At 38.7% G+C, this 19,114-nt stretch overlaps 6 protein-coding genes across 10 annotated transcripts in view; 4 read left to right on the forward strand and 2 right to left on the reverse strand.

Moving 5' to 3' along the window:
* Positions 1–1,107: 1,107 nt before the first annotated feature.
* On the reverse strand, positions 1,108–2,316 carry LOC110178567 (peritrophin-48). Its single transcript, XM_020945740.2, has 2 exons — positions 2,235–2,316; positions 1,108–2,168 (listed from the first exon to the last, which is right to left on the reverse strand). The coding sequence occupies exons 1-2, from the start codon at positions 2,236–2,238 to the stop codon at positions 1,108–1,110; spliced, it is 1,065 nt and encodes a 354-aa protein (XP_020801399.2). The 5' UTR covers positions 2,239–2,316.
* Positions 2,317–4,726: 2,410 nt separating this feature from the next.
* LOC110178566 (peritrophin-48) lies at positions 4,727–5,965 on the forward strand. The gene is made up of 2 exons (XM_020945738.2): positions 4,727–4,730; positions 4,794–5,965. Exons 1-2 carry the CDS (start codon positions 4,727–4,729, stop codon positions 5,963–5,965), a joined length of 1,176 nt encoding a protein of 391 aa, XP_020801397.2.
* A 695-nt stretch (positions 5,966–6,660) lies between these two features.
* LOC110178565 (peritrophin-48) lies at positions 6,661–8,280 on the forward strand. Its single transcript, XM_086834470.1, has 3 exons — positions 6,661–6,742; positions 6,813–7,396; positions 7,514–8,280. Exons 1-3 carry the CDS (start codon positions 6,736–6,738, stop codon positions 8,174–8,176), a joined length of 1,254 nt encoding a protein of 417 aa, XP_086690596.1. The 5' UTR covers positions 6,661–6,735; the 3' UTR covers positions 8,177–8,280.
* A 555-nt stretch (positions 8,281–8,835) lies between these two features.
* Positions 8,836–9,963, forward strand: obst-F (obstructor-F). Its single transcript, XM_020945747.2, has 2 exons — positions 8,836–8,958; positions 9,106–9,963. The coding sequence occupies exons 1-2, from the start codon at positions 8,836–8,838 to the stop codon at positions 9,961–9,963; spliced, it is 981 nt and encodes a 326-aa protein (XP_020801406.2).
* A 22-nt stretch (positions 9,964–9,985) lies between these two features.
* On the reverse strand, positions 9,986–10,698 carry LOC110178573 (uncharacterized). The gene has a single exon (XM_020945746.2). The coding sequence runs from the start codon at positions 10,659–10,661 to the stop codon at positions 10,413–10,415; it is 249 nt and encodes an 82-aa protein (XP_020801405.1). The 5' UTR covers positions 10,662–10,698; the 3' UTR covers positions 9,986–10,412.
* Positions 10,699–13,354: 2,656 nt separating this feature from the next.
* Positions 13,355–19,114, forward strand: part of LOC110178548 (uncharacterized) — a 58,592-nt gene continuing 52,832 nt past the window's right edge. For 3 of the 5 annotated variants that reach the window (XM_086834287.1, XM_086834293.1, XM_020945713.2), the window contains exon 1: positions 13,355–14,252. The gene's annotated coding sequence lies outside the window, so the exon portion shown is untranslated. Of the gene's footprint in view, positions 14,354–19,114 lie in introns of all 5 variants that reach the window. The other 2 variants (XM_086834288.1, XM_086834289.1) reach the window with 2 other exon arrangements.

The following is a 19,114-nucleotide window of genomic DNA, read 5'->3' on the forward strand; positions in this document are numbered from 1 at the left end:
TTCGGGTGCATTGAAAGCACACCCGGCGTATGAGTGATATTAAGTATTTATTTTTTATATGTCATAAGAAGATCTTTGACTCTCTTGAAAGTAATGCCTAAAACAATTTAAATAAATTATATTAATTTTCTTAAATTTTAAATTGAATTTGCAGATTTGTTAACATACTCAAAACTAGCATTGACAAGCTTTCCAAATTAATATTAATCCATTTTTATCTTAGCTATGGGTTTTTTAAGCTTTGATTTGTCAAAAAAAAGTTACATATAAAAATCTCGATAAATATTGATTCGGAAAATACGAATTAACCTTCGCTATAATCAATTATCGATTCGATTCTATAATTTAATTGCAAACTGCAAGGGTATATAAGTTTATTAGTTTCCTTTTCTTATTATTGATAAAATTACATATATCAAAATATTTTTGAAATCTTGTAGGTGTTTAAATATAATCAAGTACACAGTATCATAAGTACAAGGAATATTACAAATTTTAAATCGATTTAAAAGATTCTTCATGGCGGCCATTTATATCGGCCATTAACATCCTGTTAAAAAATATGTTGCATACCGCAGGGGGTTTCTTTACAGACTGAAAATCTCTTAAACGAAGTTGAACTACTTTGAACTTAATTAATGATTATTTATATTATTTAAAATTTTTATAAACATAGATATATGCGTAAGAATTTCTCTATTTTCCATACTGCAAGGGCAACTTAACCTTAATTGGCCTTCCAAATTTTTTAGTGCTCAAGATAGCGGCAAAATTTGATTTGATTTGTTAGGTTCGTACTTTTCCATTCAGCAATTCTATTACCATGCTGCTGTGTTGGGTTTCCCCAACTAAACGAGAGCGTCACATGAATGGGTGCTATATAAGGCAGTGCCCCCTGATACTTTCCCCCCAAAAAGGTGCTCAGGAGTATGACATCATGGCTGGAAGCAACCTATCATACCTTGTTTTCCCCCAATCGTTTCAAGGAAATCTAAGCCAAACAGCGATCTGGCAACTTAATGGTAACCACAATCGATAGCAGCCTCTACATGGTGTACTTATATTTATTACGGCAAGTGTCTAATTAAAAGTGATTGCGTTCGAAGCTCACGAGACCGAGCTGGTGGTGGTGCCATCATCACTCACCGCCGTCCGCTGCTCGATGGTCGTCGCCTCCGAAATCACGCAGGCGGTAAAAGATACCGTCTGCGTTGTGCAGCGTTGTGTCAGCTCATCGAAATACTCATCCTGCGGACAGGTGCCCTGTCCTATTGTGACGCCATCCTGGCAGATGGCATATCCACGACATCCATCATCCGACTCGTTGGCCAGCTGAATGGTGTTGTTCCCCAGGCCGACACATCGATCGTAATCGCATTTCACCTTGGAGCGGGGCACACAGGCTCCACCATTGGTGGCCAGGAAGAACCTTTCGTTGGAGCACACCCCATGCTCCAAGGCTATCTCTCCGTTCTCCAATGCCCGGCAGTAATAGTAACCATTGCAGGTTTTGCTATCGGAAATAAATACTCCAGCTTCGGGACACACTCCCTCTGCGGCAATATCCGGCGCTGGGGTTACGGCGCATTCCACATCCTCTGGATAATCGCACTGGGCTGTCGAGGCACTGAAGTAGAAGGTGCCCGGGCAGGTGCCATTTATCACCTGAGAGTCCCAGCACATCTGCCAGCCATTGCAACTTGTTGTGTCCTTGATAAAAACGCCATCGGGCAGTATGTTGCAATAGCTATCAGGATCCATTTTCTTAGGGCATGGGAAATTCCTGATGCAATCCTCTGTTCCCGGATTGAAGTTCATTCCCTGGTTGCAGACCCCAAGATTTCCCTGTCCGTTTACACAGTAGTAATAGCCATTGCAGGAGTACGGATCTTCTGTGAAACCATTGGACACTGCTGCACAGGGATCACTGGACAGGCACTTGACGCTGTCAGAGCTCAAGCACTCTTCGCTCTCCCGGTCGTAAAAGAGACCAGTGCCGCAGGTTCCACTCACAGGCTGCCCATCGATGCACTGTATCCAAGCATTGCATGCCCGCGGATCATTAATCTTGGTTCCACTGACCACCAGAGAGCAGATGACAGAGGGATCAAAGGTAGCGGAGCTCAAGGAGATCATTAACAAGCCAATAAGCAATTGAATCGTAGTAACTGCATTTAAAAAATATATATTATTTAACTTTAAAATATATATTTTTAGATATAGTTGCTACTCACTCATCCTGCTTGATTACAGCAAACTTTTAAAACAAAATATTAATTGTAGTAGCAAACGACGGCAAGAACGTCTTACTGGTCGCCGTCCAACTTTAACAATAAATATATACCCAAAGACAACACTCACATTGCGTGTTGCTTCTGGGCCATTCCGAAAGGTCTATAAATTTGGCAGCATTACCCTAGAGCCAGAACTGTCGTCAGTGGCTAAAATCAGGGCATAGTGAACTCATATTACGGTTTTATCACATTTTGTTAAAGCCAAATTTGACAAGTGATAAATTTGGCCATTGGCATTGCGCAGCACAACTTTAACTTTATATTTTTAACTCAATGATAAGTAATATTCAAAACATTTTACATATATGAATATTTCGAGTAGTATTTCCCAAAAGCGAATACATAGTAAATTTTAAAAGTTATTAGCTAAATTTAGGTAATAAATAATCAATTGAATTATTCTCTTTATCTTTAGAGCTTAAAGCTGATAAGCGTGCTACATACGACATAATGGTATTAATAGACTGTGATGACCAATTTCTTCTGGAACAAAAATGATTTTTGGAATTTGTACACTGCCATTAAAAGAATAACAAACTAAACAATAAATTAAAGGCAGTAAATAGGAGTTTAATCCGTTATTTAATTTATGAAAGTCTATTGTATTATTGTGAAATTTTTAGTTGAGTAATAAACCAAATTAATTGAGAGATTATTTTAATCTCTATTTTGAAAATAAAATATTTATTGCCTCTAGTTGGGCTTCCCTTGAATAGTAAACATCACCTGCAGTTTATCACTATATCTAAACATAAATAAATCTGCGTCAGCCTTTAGAGCTTTATAGACATCAGTAAAAGTTATATGATAATCAAACAAGATCGAGTTTTTCCTATGTTAAGTTTGTACTTTTCCATTTCAACCTATTTTATTAGCAATCCCCATTTAAACGATTCCCAAATGTCTGCTGATTTCACCTCCATCAATATGAATGGGTGCTATTAGTAGCTACCCCGTACAGTTATTATTTTTCCTTTGAGTATGACATCATGGTAACATTCTATGTCCCCCAATCGATTCAAAGAAATCTAAGCCAAGAAGTGATCTGGTAACTTAATCGTTATTGCGAATGATAACAGCGCCTGGTGGGCTTTATATTTATGACAGCAGCTACGAGAGAGCCAAGGGTCTAATTAAAAATGATTACGCTCGAGGGTCACGAGACACAATTTTTTTCTTAGATAATGATAGCACATTATCGACTTCCGATCATTATTATTATTATAATTATTGAGAGAGATATCACTTACCCTGTGAAGGCTCCATAAATTTTGCATACACTACCAAAGAGTCGGTACTATCGTAAGTCTTTAAATTCCGTAAATTTATATGACTGTTTTATCAAATTTATTAAACGCCTTATTTGACAAGTGATAAATTTATTTTGGTGGCAATAGGACAAAGTGCAGCAGTTCAAAGATCGATTCAAGGCTTTGTATTATTTCTAACGTTAACTTGTTAATAAACAGTACATATATATTTAATAAATATAAATTATATATAATTAGTTTTATTATTTCTTATCTACGGCCAAACTAGATAAGTTAGCTAAGCACGAAATAATTTTATTTATAAATTGAAGTGACTAATTTCAAGAATAAATCGAATTATAAAATTTGAGGGCTATCATTGAATTCTTAAGATTACTACTTTTAGCTACATTATAATCCATAAAAGTCAACTGAGTCACAGTTGAGGAAAATTCGATAAGGGCCATAAACAAAACCTAAAAGCCATTAAATAATACTTAAGATTATTTTAATCTTTTGTTTGTTATCTGATTTTTTTTGGAAAATGAATCTAATATAAGTATATTTCTAAGAAAAAGGGGCTTTACAATTCAAGTGATAGAATTTTTGTTGATACATTTAATCTTATCATATTTTCTCTCAAAAACATATTTTCGGTAACTTCTTTTAATTGATTTATTGTCTTTTCTAAAGAGCATGGGTTAGTTTTTTTATTATAATTTATTTTATTTTTTAAATAAAATTATTATTATTTTTTAAAGCAACTGTTTACTATGATATGAGACTTGTTTATATTCCCTATTGTATTTGTTGTTTAAAGATCATTAAAGTTTAAATATTTATTGAGGAATCAGTTGTGATTTCTTTATTATTTGACTGTAACTCCAGTTTCTGGTAAGAATTCCCCGAAACTCTGTGGAATTTCTCATGACACTACCTTGTTGACTAGCTGTCCAAAACAAAAAGGCCATCGATCATGCAGAAATAGAAATTATTCCAACCATTGGTGGCCAAAAAATCCCATACATCACCAGGTCAAAGACGTGTCGTCGATCAAGTTGGACACCCAAGTGGTTTGCAGATATGGATATGGCCGGGCTTCCAATAAAAACCCAGGGAAGACCGCCATTAGGGAACAGTATTCAACTAGGAGCTACTAGGAAACCAAAAAACAGCCGAATTATGGGTGGGTTTCCAACAGAATCATCTAGAGAAATATGTGAAAGTAATCTATAAAACTTAATTACAGGTGGACTTAAAGGATCCATCATTGCCGCCATGGCGCTGCTGCTCGCCTGTGCCGCCCCAGCCACTGCCAATGTGAATGTCACAGCCCTGTGCCTCCTGGTCAACAATGGTGTCTATGTGGCCAGTCAGACGGATTGCACCACTTACTACCAGTGCCTGGGAACGGGTCCCACTGCCATGTCCTGCCCCACCGGCTACTACTTCGACAAGAATGCACAGCAATGCTCCAGCACCGTTCCGAGCACTTGCACCGTCAGCAGCAATCCCTGCCAGGGCAAGGCGGTGGGCACCTTTGCTCCATCCAGTTCCACCTGCGGCGGCTACTACTATTGCGGCGCCTCTGGAGCCGTGAGCGGTCGTTGTCCCAGCGGAGAGAACTTCAATCCCACCACCATGGCCTGCGTGTACTCGAACCAGTATCCTTGCCAGGATTCTCCTTCCACTGAAAGCGGCAGCGGCGGCACCGTCACCTCTTCGGTGGCCCTGAATCTGTGCAATCTTGTCGAGAACGGCATGTACTTTGGCAGCCCCACCAGCTGCTCCGGCTGGAACTACTGCCAGGACAATGTCCTGCACTCGGGCACCTGCGAAACCGGAAAGTATTTCAATGTGCAGCAGAAGAACTGCGGCTACCAGCAGTCCACCTCCTGCTCCCAGGTCACCAACGATCCCTCGCTGACGGGCGTCACAATTCCGACCACCTGCACCCAGGCGGGCACCTTCAAGGCGGCCACCGCCTGCAATCAGTACTACTTCTGCAATCCCAGTCTTAACTACCAGCTGATGACCTGCCAGACGGGCTACTTCTATGACACCATCTCACAGATGTGCGTGGTAAGGACCCAGGCGAGGAACGACTGCGATCGATGCGTCGGCACCTCGGCCTCCTTTGTGAACGCCTATTCGACCAGCAACTGCTCCGATTACCTCTACTGCGTCAATGGTGTCCAGAAGGCTGTGGAAACCTGTCCCATTAACTACTATTTCAACGAGAACACTGGCAGCTGCTCCAACTCCGTGGAGCCGCCGTTCCTGTGCTGCAATCCCACGCTCAGCACGGGAGAGGCCACCACCAGCGGCACCACTGCTGCCACTACTGCAGGAACCACAGCCAAGTCTGATGGCACCACCGCCACAACGGATGCCACCACCTCTACCACTGCAGCGAAATAATTCAAACTGTTTGAATTTTTTAAATACAACATTTATGTAACATATATCCTTGCAATCAAATAAATCCCAAAAATACAAGAAAGCCTATTTAAGCTCCATTGAAGTCTCCCTATATCCTTAAAATGATATTGCATGAAAGGAACCTAACTTAACGGTTTTCAATAACATCTTTAACTAAAAAAAATGTATTAAATGATAAACTAATACATACCCCTTTACTTTATATATTAGAAAGACCACGATTACTAGCTTAAAAATCAATGGAACCGCCTCCTTCAGGGATTAAATTAAATAAAGCTACCCCAACGTAACAAATCCTTACCTTGACAGTTAAATGAACACAACAGGAAAACGTTTGTGGTAGCTTTCAATGAAAATCTCAGATCAACGATAAAAATGTCGCTGAACATATTGTGAGTACCTCGTTTAATTATTAAGTTGCGAAACAGATATAAATGAACAGCGATAGTGTCTGGCATTGGGTGGGCGCAAAGAGCTTAAATTTAATTAAAGTTGGTAAGTTAACCAACAGACAAGATGTTCCCGCTCGTATCGGGCCGAATAAATATAAAATTTAATCATGTATTTCATGTGTGTCTGTAATTCCTGAGAAGCGTGAGCTTATCTGCGGCCAATTTATGATCTAGATGGCCAAGTTCGAGGCGCAGGCCTATAAAAACCAAGCGCTGGAAAACCTACGACATCAGTCTTCGGCAACCTTTCGTTGGCCAATACAAGTTCCCGAGTTATCCGAGTATTAACCAATAGCAATGACAGGCAAGTGTTTGCACCGGATCCAATTGGTTTGAACTGGGAAATGTACTAACCTGGGAATTGTGATTTGCAGGAAAACTCCTTCTGGCGACGGTCCTGTGCCTGATGGGCGGCACCGCCCTGGGTGACGTGATCCTCGAGGGTAACTACAACGTCACCGCTTTCTGCTCGTCCGTCAAGCCTGGCACCCAGCTGGGCAGCATCCAATCCTGCAACTACTTCTACGTCTGCTCGGCCTCCGGACCCGTTCTCTCCCAGTGCCAGAGTGGCTATGCCTACGACTACGCCAAGAGCACCTGTGCCCCGGAGAGCCAGGTGAGCTGCTTTTGGGGCGTTGAGAACCCGTGCGGCGGCAAGAACGGCACCTGGGTGCCCAACACCAATGTCTGCGGTGGCTACATCTACTGCCTGAACGGTGTTAACAATGGAACCGGCAGGTGTCCCGGTGGCCAGAAGTTCGATACGAGCATCAGGCAGTGCGTCTATGGTAGCTGCAACCTGGTCGAAAGCGACGAGCCCAACCTGAGCAGCCTGTGCGATGTCATGCCACCCGGATACTACTTCGGCGATACCGGATCGTGCGCCACCTGGAACTATTGCCTGAGCACCACCACTGGTATCACCCTGAAGACCGGCACCTGCACGGGAGATAGATCTGTGAGTTATAGTATATAGTATAGAAACAAGAACTACAAACCTATTCTTCGGATTTTGGATCTCGAAAAGAATTGTTCGTTTACCAAAAGTATGCTACATTTTTACATTGCTTGACAGGCCTTTAACGTCAACACCGGAAATTGCGATTACCCCACCACCAACACTTGCACCCGTGTCACCGATAATCCTCTGAGCCAAATCGCCGCCGGATGCACCACAAATGGAGCCGTGAAGGCCGACACCAGCGTGTGCGGTCAGTACTATCAGTGCAAGAACCAGCAATGGACCGGAGTGGCCTGCCCCGTCAACTACTACTTCGATGTGAACTCGGAAATCTGCCAGCCGCGCCAGACTGCCACTCCCTATGAGGGCTGCAACCGGTGCCAATATGCCACCACCAAATTTGTGAATGCCGTCGATGGCACTAACTGCGCGAACTACTATTACTGCAACAGCAACGGCGTTGGCTCCGAGGTTACGTGCCCCGAGGACTTCTACTTCAATGAGGATCGCCAGGGCTGTGTGCCCGACTCCACACTGTCAACGTATGTGATCAACCACGGTGCCTGCAAGGGTGCCACTGCCTCTGATGATACCAATACGACGCCTAAGGATGATGATGATACCCCTGCTGCTGGTGGTGATGATGATACCCCTGCTGCTGGTGGCGATGATGATACTCCGGCTGCTGGTGGCGATGATGACACTCCGGCTGCTGGTGACGATGATGACACTCCGGCTGCTGGTGACGATGATGATGATACCGCCGGTGGCAAATAAGCTCACTAAGCGAGGATCACCAAGAGGAGCCTGCCTACCAGCAGGTATGAAAATGGAACTCAACGCAGGACAATGTGCAAACCCATTAATCTATATATTTTTACCATGTAGTATTCAGTTTATATAAATCGCAATAAATCGATATTCGCCAGCAAATCATTTGATTGTTACTGAGTGAGCAAAAGCCTTAATTGATTAAATCGATAACGTAATAGGAAACACCCCAGAAAATAGAAAACAAGTCAATATAAATTGGGTTCATAAACAAATGATGATACGATTACCTATAATTAGGAAAATTGCAGTAAATTGATGGCAAATGGCTCTTGTACCCTCTTCAATTATAACTTCTGATGATTAATTTATTTAAATATATTTCATTATCAGCGCGATCTGTCCGCTATTTTTAGAAGTGAACATATAGAGTTGTCCACACTTACTTCTTTTATAGAACCTTATCTTCCAAAATTCTTTAAAAAATAAGAGCAAAACATTCAAATATCGCTGATTGCAAACACAACTTTTCGATTAGCCTTTAACAATCAGAGCCACACCCATGAGATCGACCTTATAAAAGGGCACGAAAGACACTAGTATAGGCATTTTGGAAACGCAAAGAACCAGCATCAGATTGAAATTTTAAACAAGAAAACACTACCATGCAATGCTCCTGGGCATTAGTTTTGGGACTGAGCATTGGCTTCCATTTGGGAGAGTGTAACTCCGTAGACAGGAGTTGGGAACTGCCAAAAGTTCGCCTAACAGTTGGTGATATTAGCCATGTGAGTATGCAAAGTATTTAACTATGTTTTAAGCTTTGAGAAAATACTTAAATCGGAGTTTTCTTGAAGAGTTTACTGGCATCATTTACAGATTTATGCTTTCTTTTAGTTTTATTTTCATTAAGAAAGTCTTGAACCCATTTTCAGATCTGTGTGGGCAGACAGGAGGGTGAGTTGGTGTCCCATCCCTTGGACTGCAATGGCTACTTCTCGTGCTCCATGGTGCCCACCTTGCTGTACTGCGATCAGGGCCTCCACTTCGATGGCCAGCGTAAGATCTGCGATATTCCAGAGAAGGCCAACTGCCGGCTGGGTGATGCTAAAAAGAACGAGCTGAACTGGTGGTCCCATAAGCCACGTCCCGTCTTCGTGGCCGTGGATGTGACCAGTGGCCAGGCGGTGAATCCCATGGAGAAATACGATCCGGAGCATATAGAATGCCGGCACTACGGAGCCTACTTCCTACCCCATCCCACCAATTGCCGGTTGTACTTCATCTGCGCCTATGGACACCTGCACCGTCATCAGTGCGGGCGTGGCACCTGGTGGAACTACGAGGTTTCCGAATGCCAGTTGGCCAATGAGGCCGTTTGCTACGGTGACTCTCGGGTTTCGGAGCAAATAACAGATGCCCAGATGTCGGTTGTGGAGGGCACTACCACACCAAGCAGCGGTGCTCCTGTGACCGTGTGCTATATTGTGGGATCTAGTGGACTCAGCACCTTGCAGCAATTCATCGGCATGGAACCGGAGGTCAGTGAAGTCACGGAAGTCATTGAGATGACACCTCCAACGGCACCTTCACCGCCACGTGCCGACTCCACCAATACCTTGACCTGTCCGTCTACCATGCAGAGCTACATGTCGCATCCGGAGGACTGTAGCAAGTATTACATATGCATTGGTGGCATGCCAATCCTGACATCCTGCCCCAAGGGTCTCTTCTGGGATCAGAAGTCTGGATACTGCGAGATGGAGAAGAAAGTCAAGTGCTTCCAGAAGTGATTAATAAAAACAGCAACTCCCGTTCGCTTAATGGAGTTTTATTTTAAACATTTTTAATATCAACTGAAGGATGACAATTTGGAAAGTGTTCTTAAGGAACATTTTTTTTTAATCTTCCTGTCCGAAAGTATGCTCTATGTAGTTTTTAAAGTAGTGCAAAGAATTCACATTTATCAAACAACATTGAAACAAAGTTCTTGAGGCTCTTTTGTCAATAAATAATGGTCTTAAATACATATATTTCTTTAAATTAATCAGACCTCTTAACTTACATTCAATATTTTTATTATTTTAAGAAAACGTACAGTGTTTTACAGTGTACAGAAGCCTCCACAGATTTATTTTCATTTACTTACATTTGCATACACAATTTTATTAATATTATGTTAATTATACAGAACAAATATTACAAAAAAAAAAGGATTTCAGAAGTTAGTTAAACTTATTTGTTAGAGAACCGTGGCCATAGTAAGCCTCTGCCACACAATGCTTCTTCGATGAGCAACTTCAGGGGTCTCCTTCTCCTTTTGATCAGATTGCCAGGGATAATCCTTCACGCTGCTCACAATTCGTTGCCAAAGTGTTAGGGAACTTGGCTCTAACGCTTCTCCATTGACGTTTTCAGCTGCAACACTACTGACCAAGAGCAGCAAGAATATGCCATATAGAGCAAATATAAATCCGGTGGCTGACCGCATTTTGAGTAAGGGATAAAGACGACTGATCTGGTTAGATATTATCATCTTGGCCACATGTCGAAATTCTGAATCTTATCAATAGAAAATATTTTAATACGCTGGGAATTGCTTTACAACAGATGACGGATAAGATAGCAAGCACTAAAACATTAGTTGTATAAAAATTAAGTTCAGCCTAAAAGTGATCAACATAAAAACGTTGAAAGCATTTTTGTAAAAAAGTGTAGAATTAAAGAGCTTACTTATAAGAAAATCGTAAATATTTATTTTTATTTAATAACTACCAGATTTTAAGCAAACAGTTCAAACTAAGTTAATAACATTGCCATTGTTTAGATATAGATTAAATGGCCTTACAGATAAAGTTTTAATGATATAACAAAAAATATATTGTTGTATGGTAACCTGATTTGTAATACTTAGTTAATAAACTTGTCAAATAATAAGCATCTTCCGGTCTACTACTATCTTATGGAATTTCAAATATTTTCAGATAAGAACATAATATTTACAATATATACAATATATTTGTAAAAGGAAGTAAACTCTGAAAAATCTAAATATTTGCTCAATTGTGTGACTAATTTGTGTTAAATACCTTCTCTCCTTAAATATTTGTCATATTTTCCAGTAAACACACTGGCAAACATATAGCAATTCAAACTTAATTTAATAACAGCCGTAAAATATCGTTAACTTATCAAAAGGTAGGTCAAGGAAAAGAGACTGTCCCATGGATATTTTCAGGTGTTGAACTTTATTAAAAAATTCATAAATGATGTCATTTCATTCCGCATAACGAACTTTGAATGATTGTCCCTGATCTTCGCGCACATTGATCCGATCCGATCCATTCATTCATAAATTAGCCATAGATCAAGAGTAGGTCTGCTCGATTATGCTGCGAATATGATGTTTATATTACATATATGCTTAATCCTCATATGTTTTCGCTTAATTTAAATTTATTTTCTAAAGCAACCGAGCTCAATTAGGGCCCGGTCTTTTGCTGCTCAGAGCTCAGGCTAATCGGCGAGCTGTCGTCCAAGTAATTAATTCAGCCGTCTCTGTTGGCCAAACTCGTTGGTCGAACTCGGAGTCGCGTGACTCATTATATATACATATGTTATATCGCGAAATGGCGAACGGAACCAAAATTGTTTTTTTGTTTTTTTTTTTTTTTGTCGACGAAGTAAATAAATAAAGACTTTTGCTGCGATCATCAAAAGGGGGTGATTCCAATTAAAATAGAAATAATCGTCCGTTGAATTTTGAATTTACTTTACACATTTATAAAACAAACAAATGCTTATTATAATTGGGCTAATAAGATCAGTGCAAGTTATTTGTAAGATCGATGCCCTTTTGTCGATTGAGCAATTTGTATTAAATTATGGACACTGATTAATGGACTCCCATATCAATATTGATTCACTGAAGGTTAAAATTGGCTCGCCCAGTGTTATATTTATACATTTTGCCTTGAACTTTATAGGAAGAGAGATATACTAAGGGTATGACCTATATTTATTAGATTATTTAGTTTTTAATATAAGATTATTTAAATTAAAAATACTTCCGTATGTAAGTTGGAAAATCTTTGTGATTTACAAAAGCTGCAACTAAAGAAATACTTTAAATTATTTTAGAATTACAAATCCTATTTTTAACACGTTCCACCTAATGAAAATCATAATTTTAATGAGCTTTTGACCGCCACTATAACATTTATTTTTAAGCTTCAAAGCTAACGGCGCAAATTCAAATTGAAAGTCAAGTTCAAATCCGCTTCTGTTTGCTTGTCACACCCTTCCTGCTGCGAATGAATTAATAAATACACATGCGGTCAAAAATTTAAATACATATAGATATAAATCTCAAAAGCTAAAAAAAAATTGTAACATTTTATCAACATTCATTTTATTTGATTGTAATCTATAATAAATTTCTATTAACTTAAAGGAATATATTATTTAATAAATTATTATAAATATAGATATATACATATGAAATCCAAAAGTTATGTTTCTTGAAATTCCGGTTTTTATAAATAATTTATAAGGTGCACTTTTTAAAAAGTAACATTAAATCTTTTGGACTTAATGCTTTGCCCATTAGTGTTTCCACATAACTACCTAAATAAAGAATGTTACGTAGGGGCTTAAATGACACCCTGTATGCCGACAGCTGATGTTGCGCCGTCGCACTTTTAACCAAACAAACACTGACACACACGTTCCAAGTTGTAAGAGAGCAGGAGCGGAAGAGCCAGTTCCTGTGCTCTTTGCAAATGAGTAATTCACTAATTCTAATTACAGTGTTTCCAATTTAGATATTTTAAGGCAAAGGTGGGCCGTTCTTTTATTTTATCTAGTTTTATCAAAAACCTTATCTTAAGGCAATTTTACAAAATTTATTTTATATTTTTCAAAGTCGAAAAGCAAAATTTTAACAAAATAGCTTAATAAGTAAATAGTAATAAAAAACTAAAATTTTATTAACTCTAGTACTTTACCATAGTTCATATCAAAATAATATTTTCCTTTTCAAAACTCACTTATATATTTATTTATATATTTGTCAAGCGGCCGCCACAGTGCCTTGGGTAAAAGAGAAATGAAGAGAGCGCAAAAGAGCAAGTTTTATGCTCTCTGCTTCCAGACTGTCGCTCTTGCCGTTTCGGCTGCGACGACGATCATTTAAAAAAAAAAGCTTCAACCGCGCGGAGTTCTTTTCGCCGCGTTCGTTCGTCGTCCGCAAATAGTTTTATTTTTTTACTTTATTTTGTTTTCCTTAATTTAAATTTAATTTCTTTCGCGAGTGACGACATATGGCGGTTCCAAGCACCTAATAAACGTCGGAATAGTTGCTGATTTTGTTATTTGTTGTTGGCAATTCGCGTCGCGTCGGTTTTCCGCGTGTCTCTTTTTTTCGCGGTCCGTTATAGCCACCTGAGAAACGCATTTGAAGGGGCAACGGCAACAGCTGTGGCGCAAAAAAAGTATATGTACAAGTGCAAAAAAGGTGGCGTTGTTTAATAGAAAATTTATAAACGAAAAAGTAGAGCCGCAATCAAAAATTAAAACGTGCAAAAAGTCTGTGAGAGCGGTGCGTGTGTTTTACAGTTGGAGAGAGCGCTGTGTTCTCGCCTCCTTCTCTTTCCATATATTGCGCAAGCAGAAGAGAGAGCGTACTACATGCTTGTTTTTATATAAACCCCCCTTCCGAATATATATTAATGTGCGTGAAAATATATAATTTATTAGATTATTTTAACACGTATTAGAAACAAAAACAAAGGCGATTCGTAGTGCAATTTCTTTGTGACAAAACAAAGATCGCTCCAAACTCCAAAAAAAATCGAGCAAGGCCCAATGTGACAGTGTGAGTGCGCGCCAGTGTTCGTGTTTGTGTGTGTGTGAAGAGCGCAAGCGTCGCTTCGCAATGCGAATGTTAATGAAAAACACAAACCGATGAAAATCGACGGCAGCTAAAAAATCACAACATTATCACAACAAATAACAACAATAGCAGAAACACACAAACAGCAGCCACAACAACAATTCGGCAAACGGAAACTACGGCAGGCAGGCAAGTCCATCAAAAAAAAATATATATACATATATAAAAACAGCACAGCGACAGCGCGCCCCGCTCACGAAATTAACTTAAAAGCTGATAAGACTCGAAGGGTAAATACTCGAATTGCTAACTCTTTGCTCTTTGCCAAGTGCCGCCGTCTCGCTCTGACTCGTATCAGCTGGGCCCATATATTATAAAGGTCGGAACTAGCCGGTATTTAATGCCCTGCACTCAACGGGCCATGTTAATTATCGCCTAGAATTAGCAGAACGCAAATGCATACTTATTTAAATAGAGGGTATCGAGATGGGAAAAACTAATGGAGGCTTAGAACTAAATTCCTATAGGACATTTTTAACAATTTTTCTTTTTATGTGGAGTGATTTCCGACCCTATAAATCATATATATTCTTGATCAGCATAGCCGAATCAATTTAGCAATATTTGGAGCTTAGTTATGATCGGTTTCCGATACGATTATAGAATTCAATTCCAAGCTGCAAGGGTATATAAATTAAGGGTTCCCAAGTTAGTTCCCTCTCTTCTTTCCTTTACAAATTTTCACCGAAGATTCTCAAACCGAATAAATTTAAACTTTTAGTTTTTTATATAACAATACATTTTACAAGGATAACTTCCTGACTAAGCTTTTAACAAGGTCGCCCTTCCCTGAGATTCATAGTGAGTTTGCACTACGTTTAATACGTTTTACGATAAGTAAGTGCGTTTATCTGGACAGTTGTGTTTTTGGGCAACAACTTAAACTAACCTAGTACACCTAATAGACACTCTTGAGGTCTGGACAGATAAATGTGTGGACACGTGCTGGAGATGGCATTATCGCCCGCTATCAAAAGCGCTTAATCTAACAAGTACGTGAGAGGCAAACAACAGGCTGGTCGCGGATTTATGTAACATGCATATCATCATCAAAGTGACAGTTCTGAGGCCAGTTTTCATTGCCCCAAAAGCCTTATCACATGGAGCTAGCATAATGCACCCAAAAAACCTTTTCAACTCGACCATTTTGCCACGCAATTCGATTTGCTTTTGGACTCGAACAGAGCTCATAGTTCGATTCGTCTCGCAACCGGTTTGGGTTCCTGCAAACTTACACTCATCTCGTATTGGAAAACATCTCGCAGGAACTCTATGCAACGAGCCATCAATCAGTGGCTACAGTAAAACATCAGTAACTAGAACCTAACTGGGTTTAATACTCAAATTTTCAAAGTTTGGGGAGTATCCAAAAAGTATAGTCTTTGAGGCAGGTTTGGGATCCAAACTTCAAGATCAGAGATTTAAAATAATAGTGGATAACGAATCATTTATGAATTAGTCAGCACCAAACCAGAATATAATTCTTAACCATTCGAAAAAATCGGAATTATCAAACGAAAAAGTAAGGATAGTAACTTAAACTATCTTTTTTATTCCAATAAAACAATATTTATCTCTACAGTATATTTTAAGTTCAGCCTCTAGATTTGTATGGATACAAGCACATTAAATACCTCAAATACTGCAGCAAAGATTAACAGCATTTTTCAGTTATTTCATTTCGATTTATTGATGCTCCACTGTATTTTCCTATGAGTATGTGCACTCGGACAACAATGCGTCGTCAATGAAAGCCGCAAACTGGTTTCGGCCTAGGAAAATCAACGCAAACAGTAGTGCCAAGTTAGCCGGTGAAAATGCAGTAAACTCGACTGCCTCATACCCCAGTACTTCCAAATGCATCTTAAATATCACAGTATTAATTTCGTAGTAAACAAAAAGATTCGCGCCAGAAGGGCAACCAAAATACAATATTTACAAACAATTTTAATGAGCACAGAGAACTATTAAATTTCCGAGCACAACAATTAAAATTTATGAGAAATATAATATTACTAGAGGCACGTGTTTAAGCAAATGTTGTGTAGAGCTTTGCTTGGCTTTTTAGCTTTTCTAACAACTAATAACGTGTTAATAGTGCAGGTTGGGCAGAACAATGTTTAAAACTAAGTTTAACAGATTAATAATAATATTTTGGATGCAGTTTACCAAAAAGCATAGAGGAATAAATACAGATTATTAAACAAGTAGAGTAAATAACCCATAAATTATTTAATACTTTTAAATATGACTTTTTTTTTCTTAAAGCCCTTTGACTTTTTAGTAAAAACAAAGTCAAATCACGGGGCATTAGCCCCTCCTTAGACTCTTTTCCTTTGCGTTGATTACTTGATTTGTTTGACTAGTGGAATTGCCGCCTGCCACTCTCTCGTTACGCTAACATATCGATTGTTTGGAAGGTAAATTTGATCAGTCAATTGAAAAGTTAAGTCTGCATTCGTAATAGTCAACGTCCACCCTGGAGCGAACTCTTTTCGACAACGAATACCAAACAGAAGCAAAAATACAAAATAAAGCAAGTGGTAAGGTAACGCAATACTCGATCGGAGAGATAAACGTGGAGAGGCTCAAGAGCAAGTGAATCATAACACCGAATCTGGTTAGTGCTCCACGCACAATGTGATTTGAAATCGGCAACGGAGCGTGGCGAATAATCAAACGAAACCGAAATCGATATTGATATCCGACTCGAAGATCGCTGCAAGTGCAAGGGCATATCGCTTCGAAATAATAATATATGTATTTAGTTGCAACTTGGCCAAAGCACTCTGCAGGATTGTCGTGTAGACTTGGCTAAAATTAACCACAATGCTTGCGGCTAATTGAAGCTTGGCAAGAGGGACAGCTCGGTTCTATGGGACAGGCTAGCATTTGAGGGGACTTGATTGTTATTGATATTTCGATCATGGCTTCCCCAATGCGGTAACGATTGCTCGAGTGTATGCGGTTCAATCTATAAGCACTTGCAGAAAAATCTGGCATAAGATTACTAACAAATTAAACTTTATATACAATTTATACAATTTTTTACTATATATTTTTTCCCAAATTTTTGCAAGTTTCCTTATGAATCAAGTTCCATAAAACCTTAATTGACAATTAACTGAAACGCATTGTAATATTTATTTTGGTGTAGCATTGGTATACACAAGCAATATCGTTTTAAAATGAACAGAGAACAAATATTTCAACAATTTTTGTATTTTTGGCCCACAATATATCTTTTGGAGTCGGTCTTATAAGCCATTCAATCCACGTCTTGCCATGAATGTTGTGTTACAATGGTCAACACCATTTAAAACAACCCATTTCGAGGCGGTGAAGGCATTCAGTGTTAGGAATAAAGAAGGGGTCTCAATGGCATGACCACATCATCATCATTATCATGGTCGTTTTGCACTTTATGTTAAAATATTATTCACATCTCTGTGAAATGGCAAAGTATGCGGTTTTAAAAGGCCCATATAATCTGTGATAAAATTATCACGTACCTTTAGTCAACTTTAACTACAAAATATGAATGGAAATGTACTTTAAAAAAGGGAGTTTAAGTCTGTAAAAATAGTTAAACATTCGATTGATACTATATAGCTGAAAATTGAGTAAGAAGTTGTTTACCAAGACTTTAAATAAAGATTCAACTCTAAATATGTAGCTACCAAAAAAGAATACAAACAAGATAGCAAGCTAACTTCAGAACGCCGAAGTTTATATAACCTTGCAGATTAAAATTCTTTCACTAGGAAGTAATTGAATATAAATTTTAATATTTATGTTAAAAAACAATGACTTTTTCATTTCACTCACCTATACATTTTATATTTACAGTTTTACGTTCACAGTTTTGAATTCATTTCAATTTTTAACGATCGTTTGTCTGGCGGCTATATGATATTGTTGTCCGATTTGCATAAAATTTTATACAAAATTCTAGATTAATATATAATGGGTAAATTTGATGAAAATCTATTAACAACTGGAAAAGTTATAATTATTTTTCTTAAACTTTTCCGATCGTTCCTATGGCAGCTATATATATCTATATATAGTCCACCGATTCGCCATGCTCCGACTTATAAACTAGTAAAATTATATAGAAGAATAACTCTATACTTTCATTCAAACAGCTTAACTAGCTTACTCTTAAATTTGTCCCAAACCAAGTCTCGCACATCTGTGCATATGATTCTCAACTGGTTCTAACATCCCCGGAACGAAGTGACTGCTGCCGGCCGAGTCCCAGAAATGTGTTCTGTTGCAAAAGTTGCAAGTCATTGTTTATTAGTGTTCAAAGTTAGTAACTGATCATTCATACTTACTGGATATATGTGTAGATACTTACTGATCTTAGTTACTTAATGGTCTTAGATACTTACTGTTCAGAGTTACTCACTGCTCATAGTTACTAATGATCAAAGTTAATTACTGGCCAGAGTTAATTACTGATCATAGTTCTATAAATCGTCCGATGGTTCCTATGTCAGCTATATATATGTCTATATAGTCCACCGATTCGCCATGCTCCGACTTATATACTAGTAAAATTATATGGAAGATTAGCTCCATAGTTTCATTCAACTAGCTTACTCTTAAATTTGTTCCAAAACAAGTCTCGCGCATCTGTACATATGATTCTCAACTGGTTCTAACATCCCCGGAACAAAGTGACTGCTGCCGGCCGAGTCTCAGAAATGTGTTGTGTTACAAAAGTTGCAAGTCATTGTTTATTAGTGTTCAAAGTTAGTAACTGATCATTCATACTTACTGGATATAGATACTTACTGATCATAGTTACTTAATGGTTTTAGATACTTACTGTTCAGAGTTACTCACTGCTCATAGTTACTTATGATCAAAGTTAATTACTGGCCAGAGTTAATTACTGATCATAGTTCTAGAAATCGTTCGATGGTTCCTATGTCAGCTATATATATGTCTATATAGTCCACCGATTCGCCATGCTCCGACTT

This window comes from Drosophila serrata, unplaced genomic scaffold, assembly GCF_035046125.1.
Source record: "Drosophila serrata isolate PLE 108 unplaced genomic scaffold, ASM3504612v1 contig_272, whole genome shotgun sequence".
Classification (NCBI taxonomy): Eukaryota; Metazoa; Arthropoda; class Insecta; order Diptera; family Drosophilidae; genus Drosophila; species Drosophila serrata.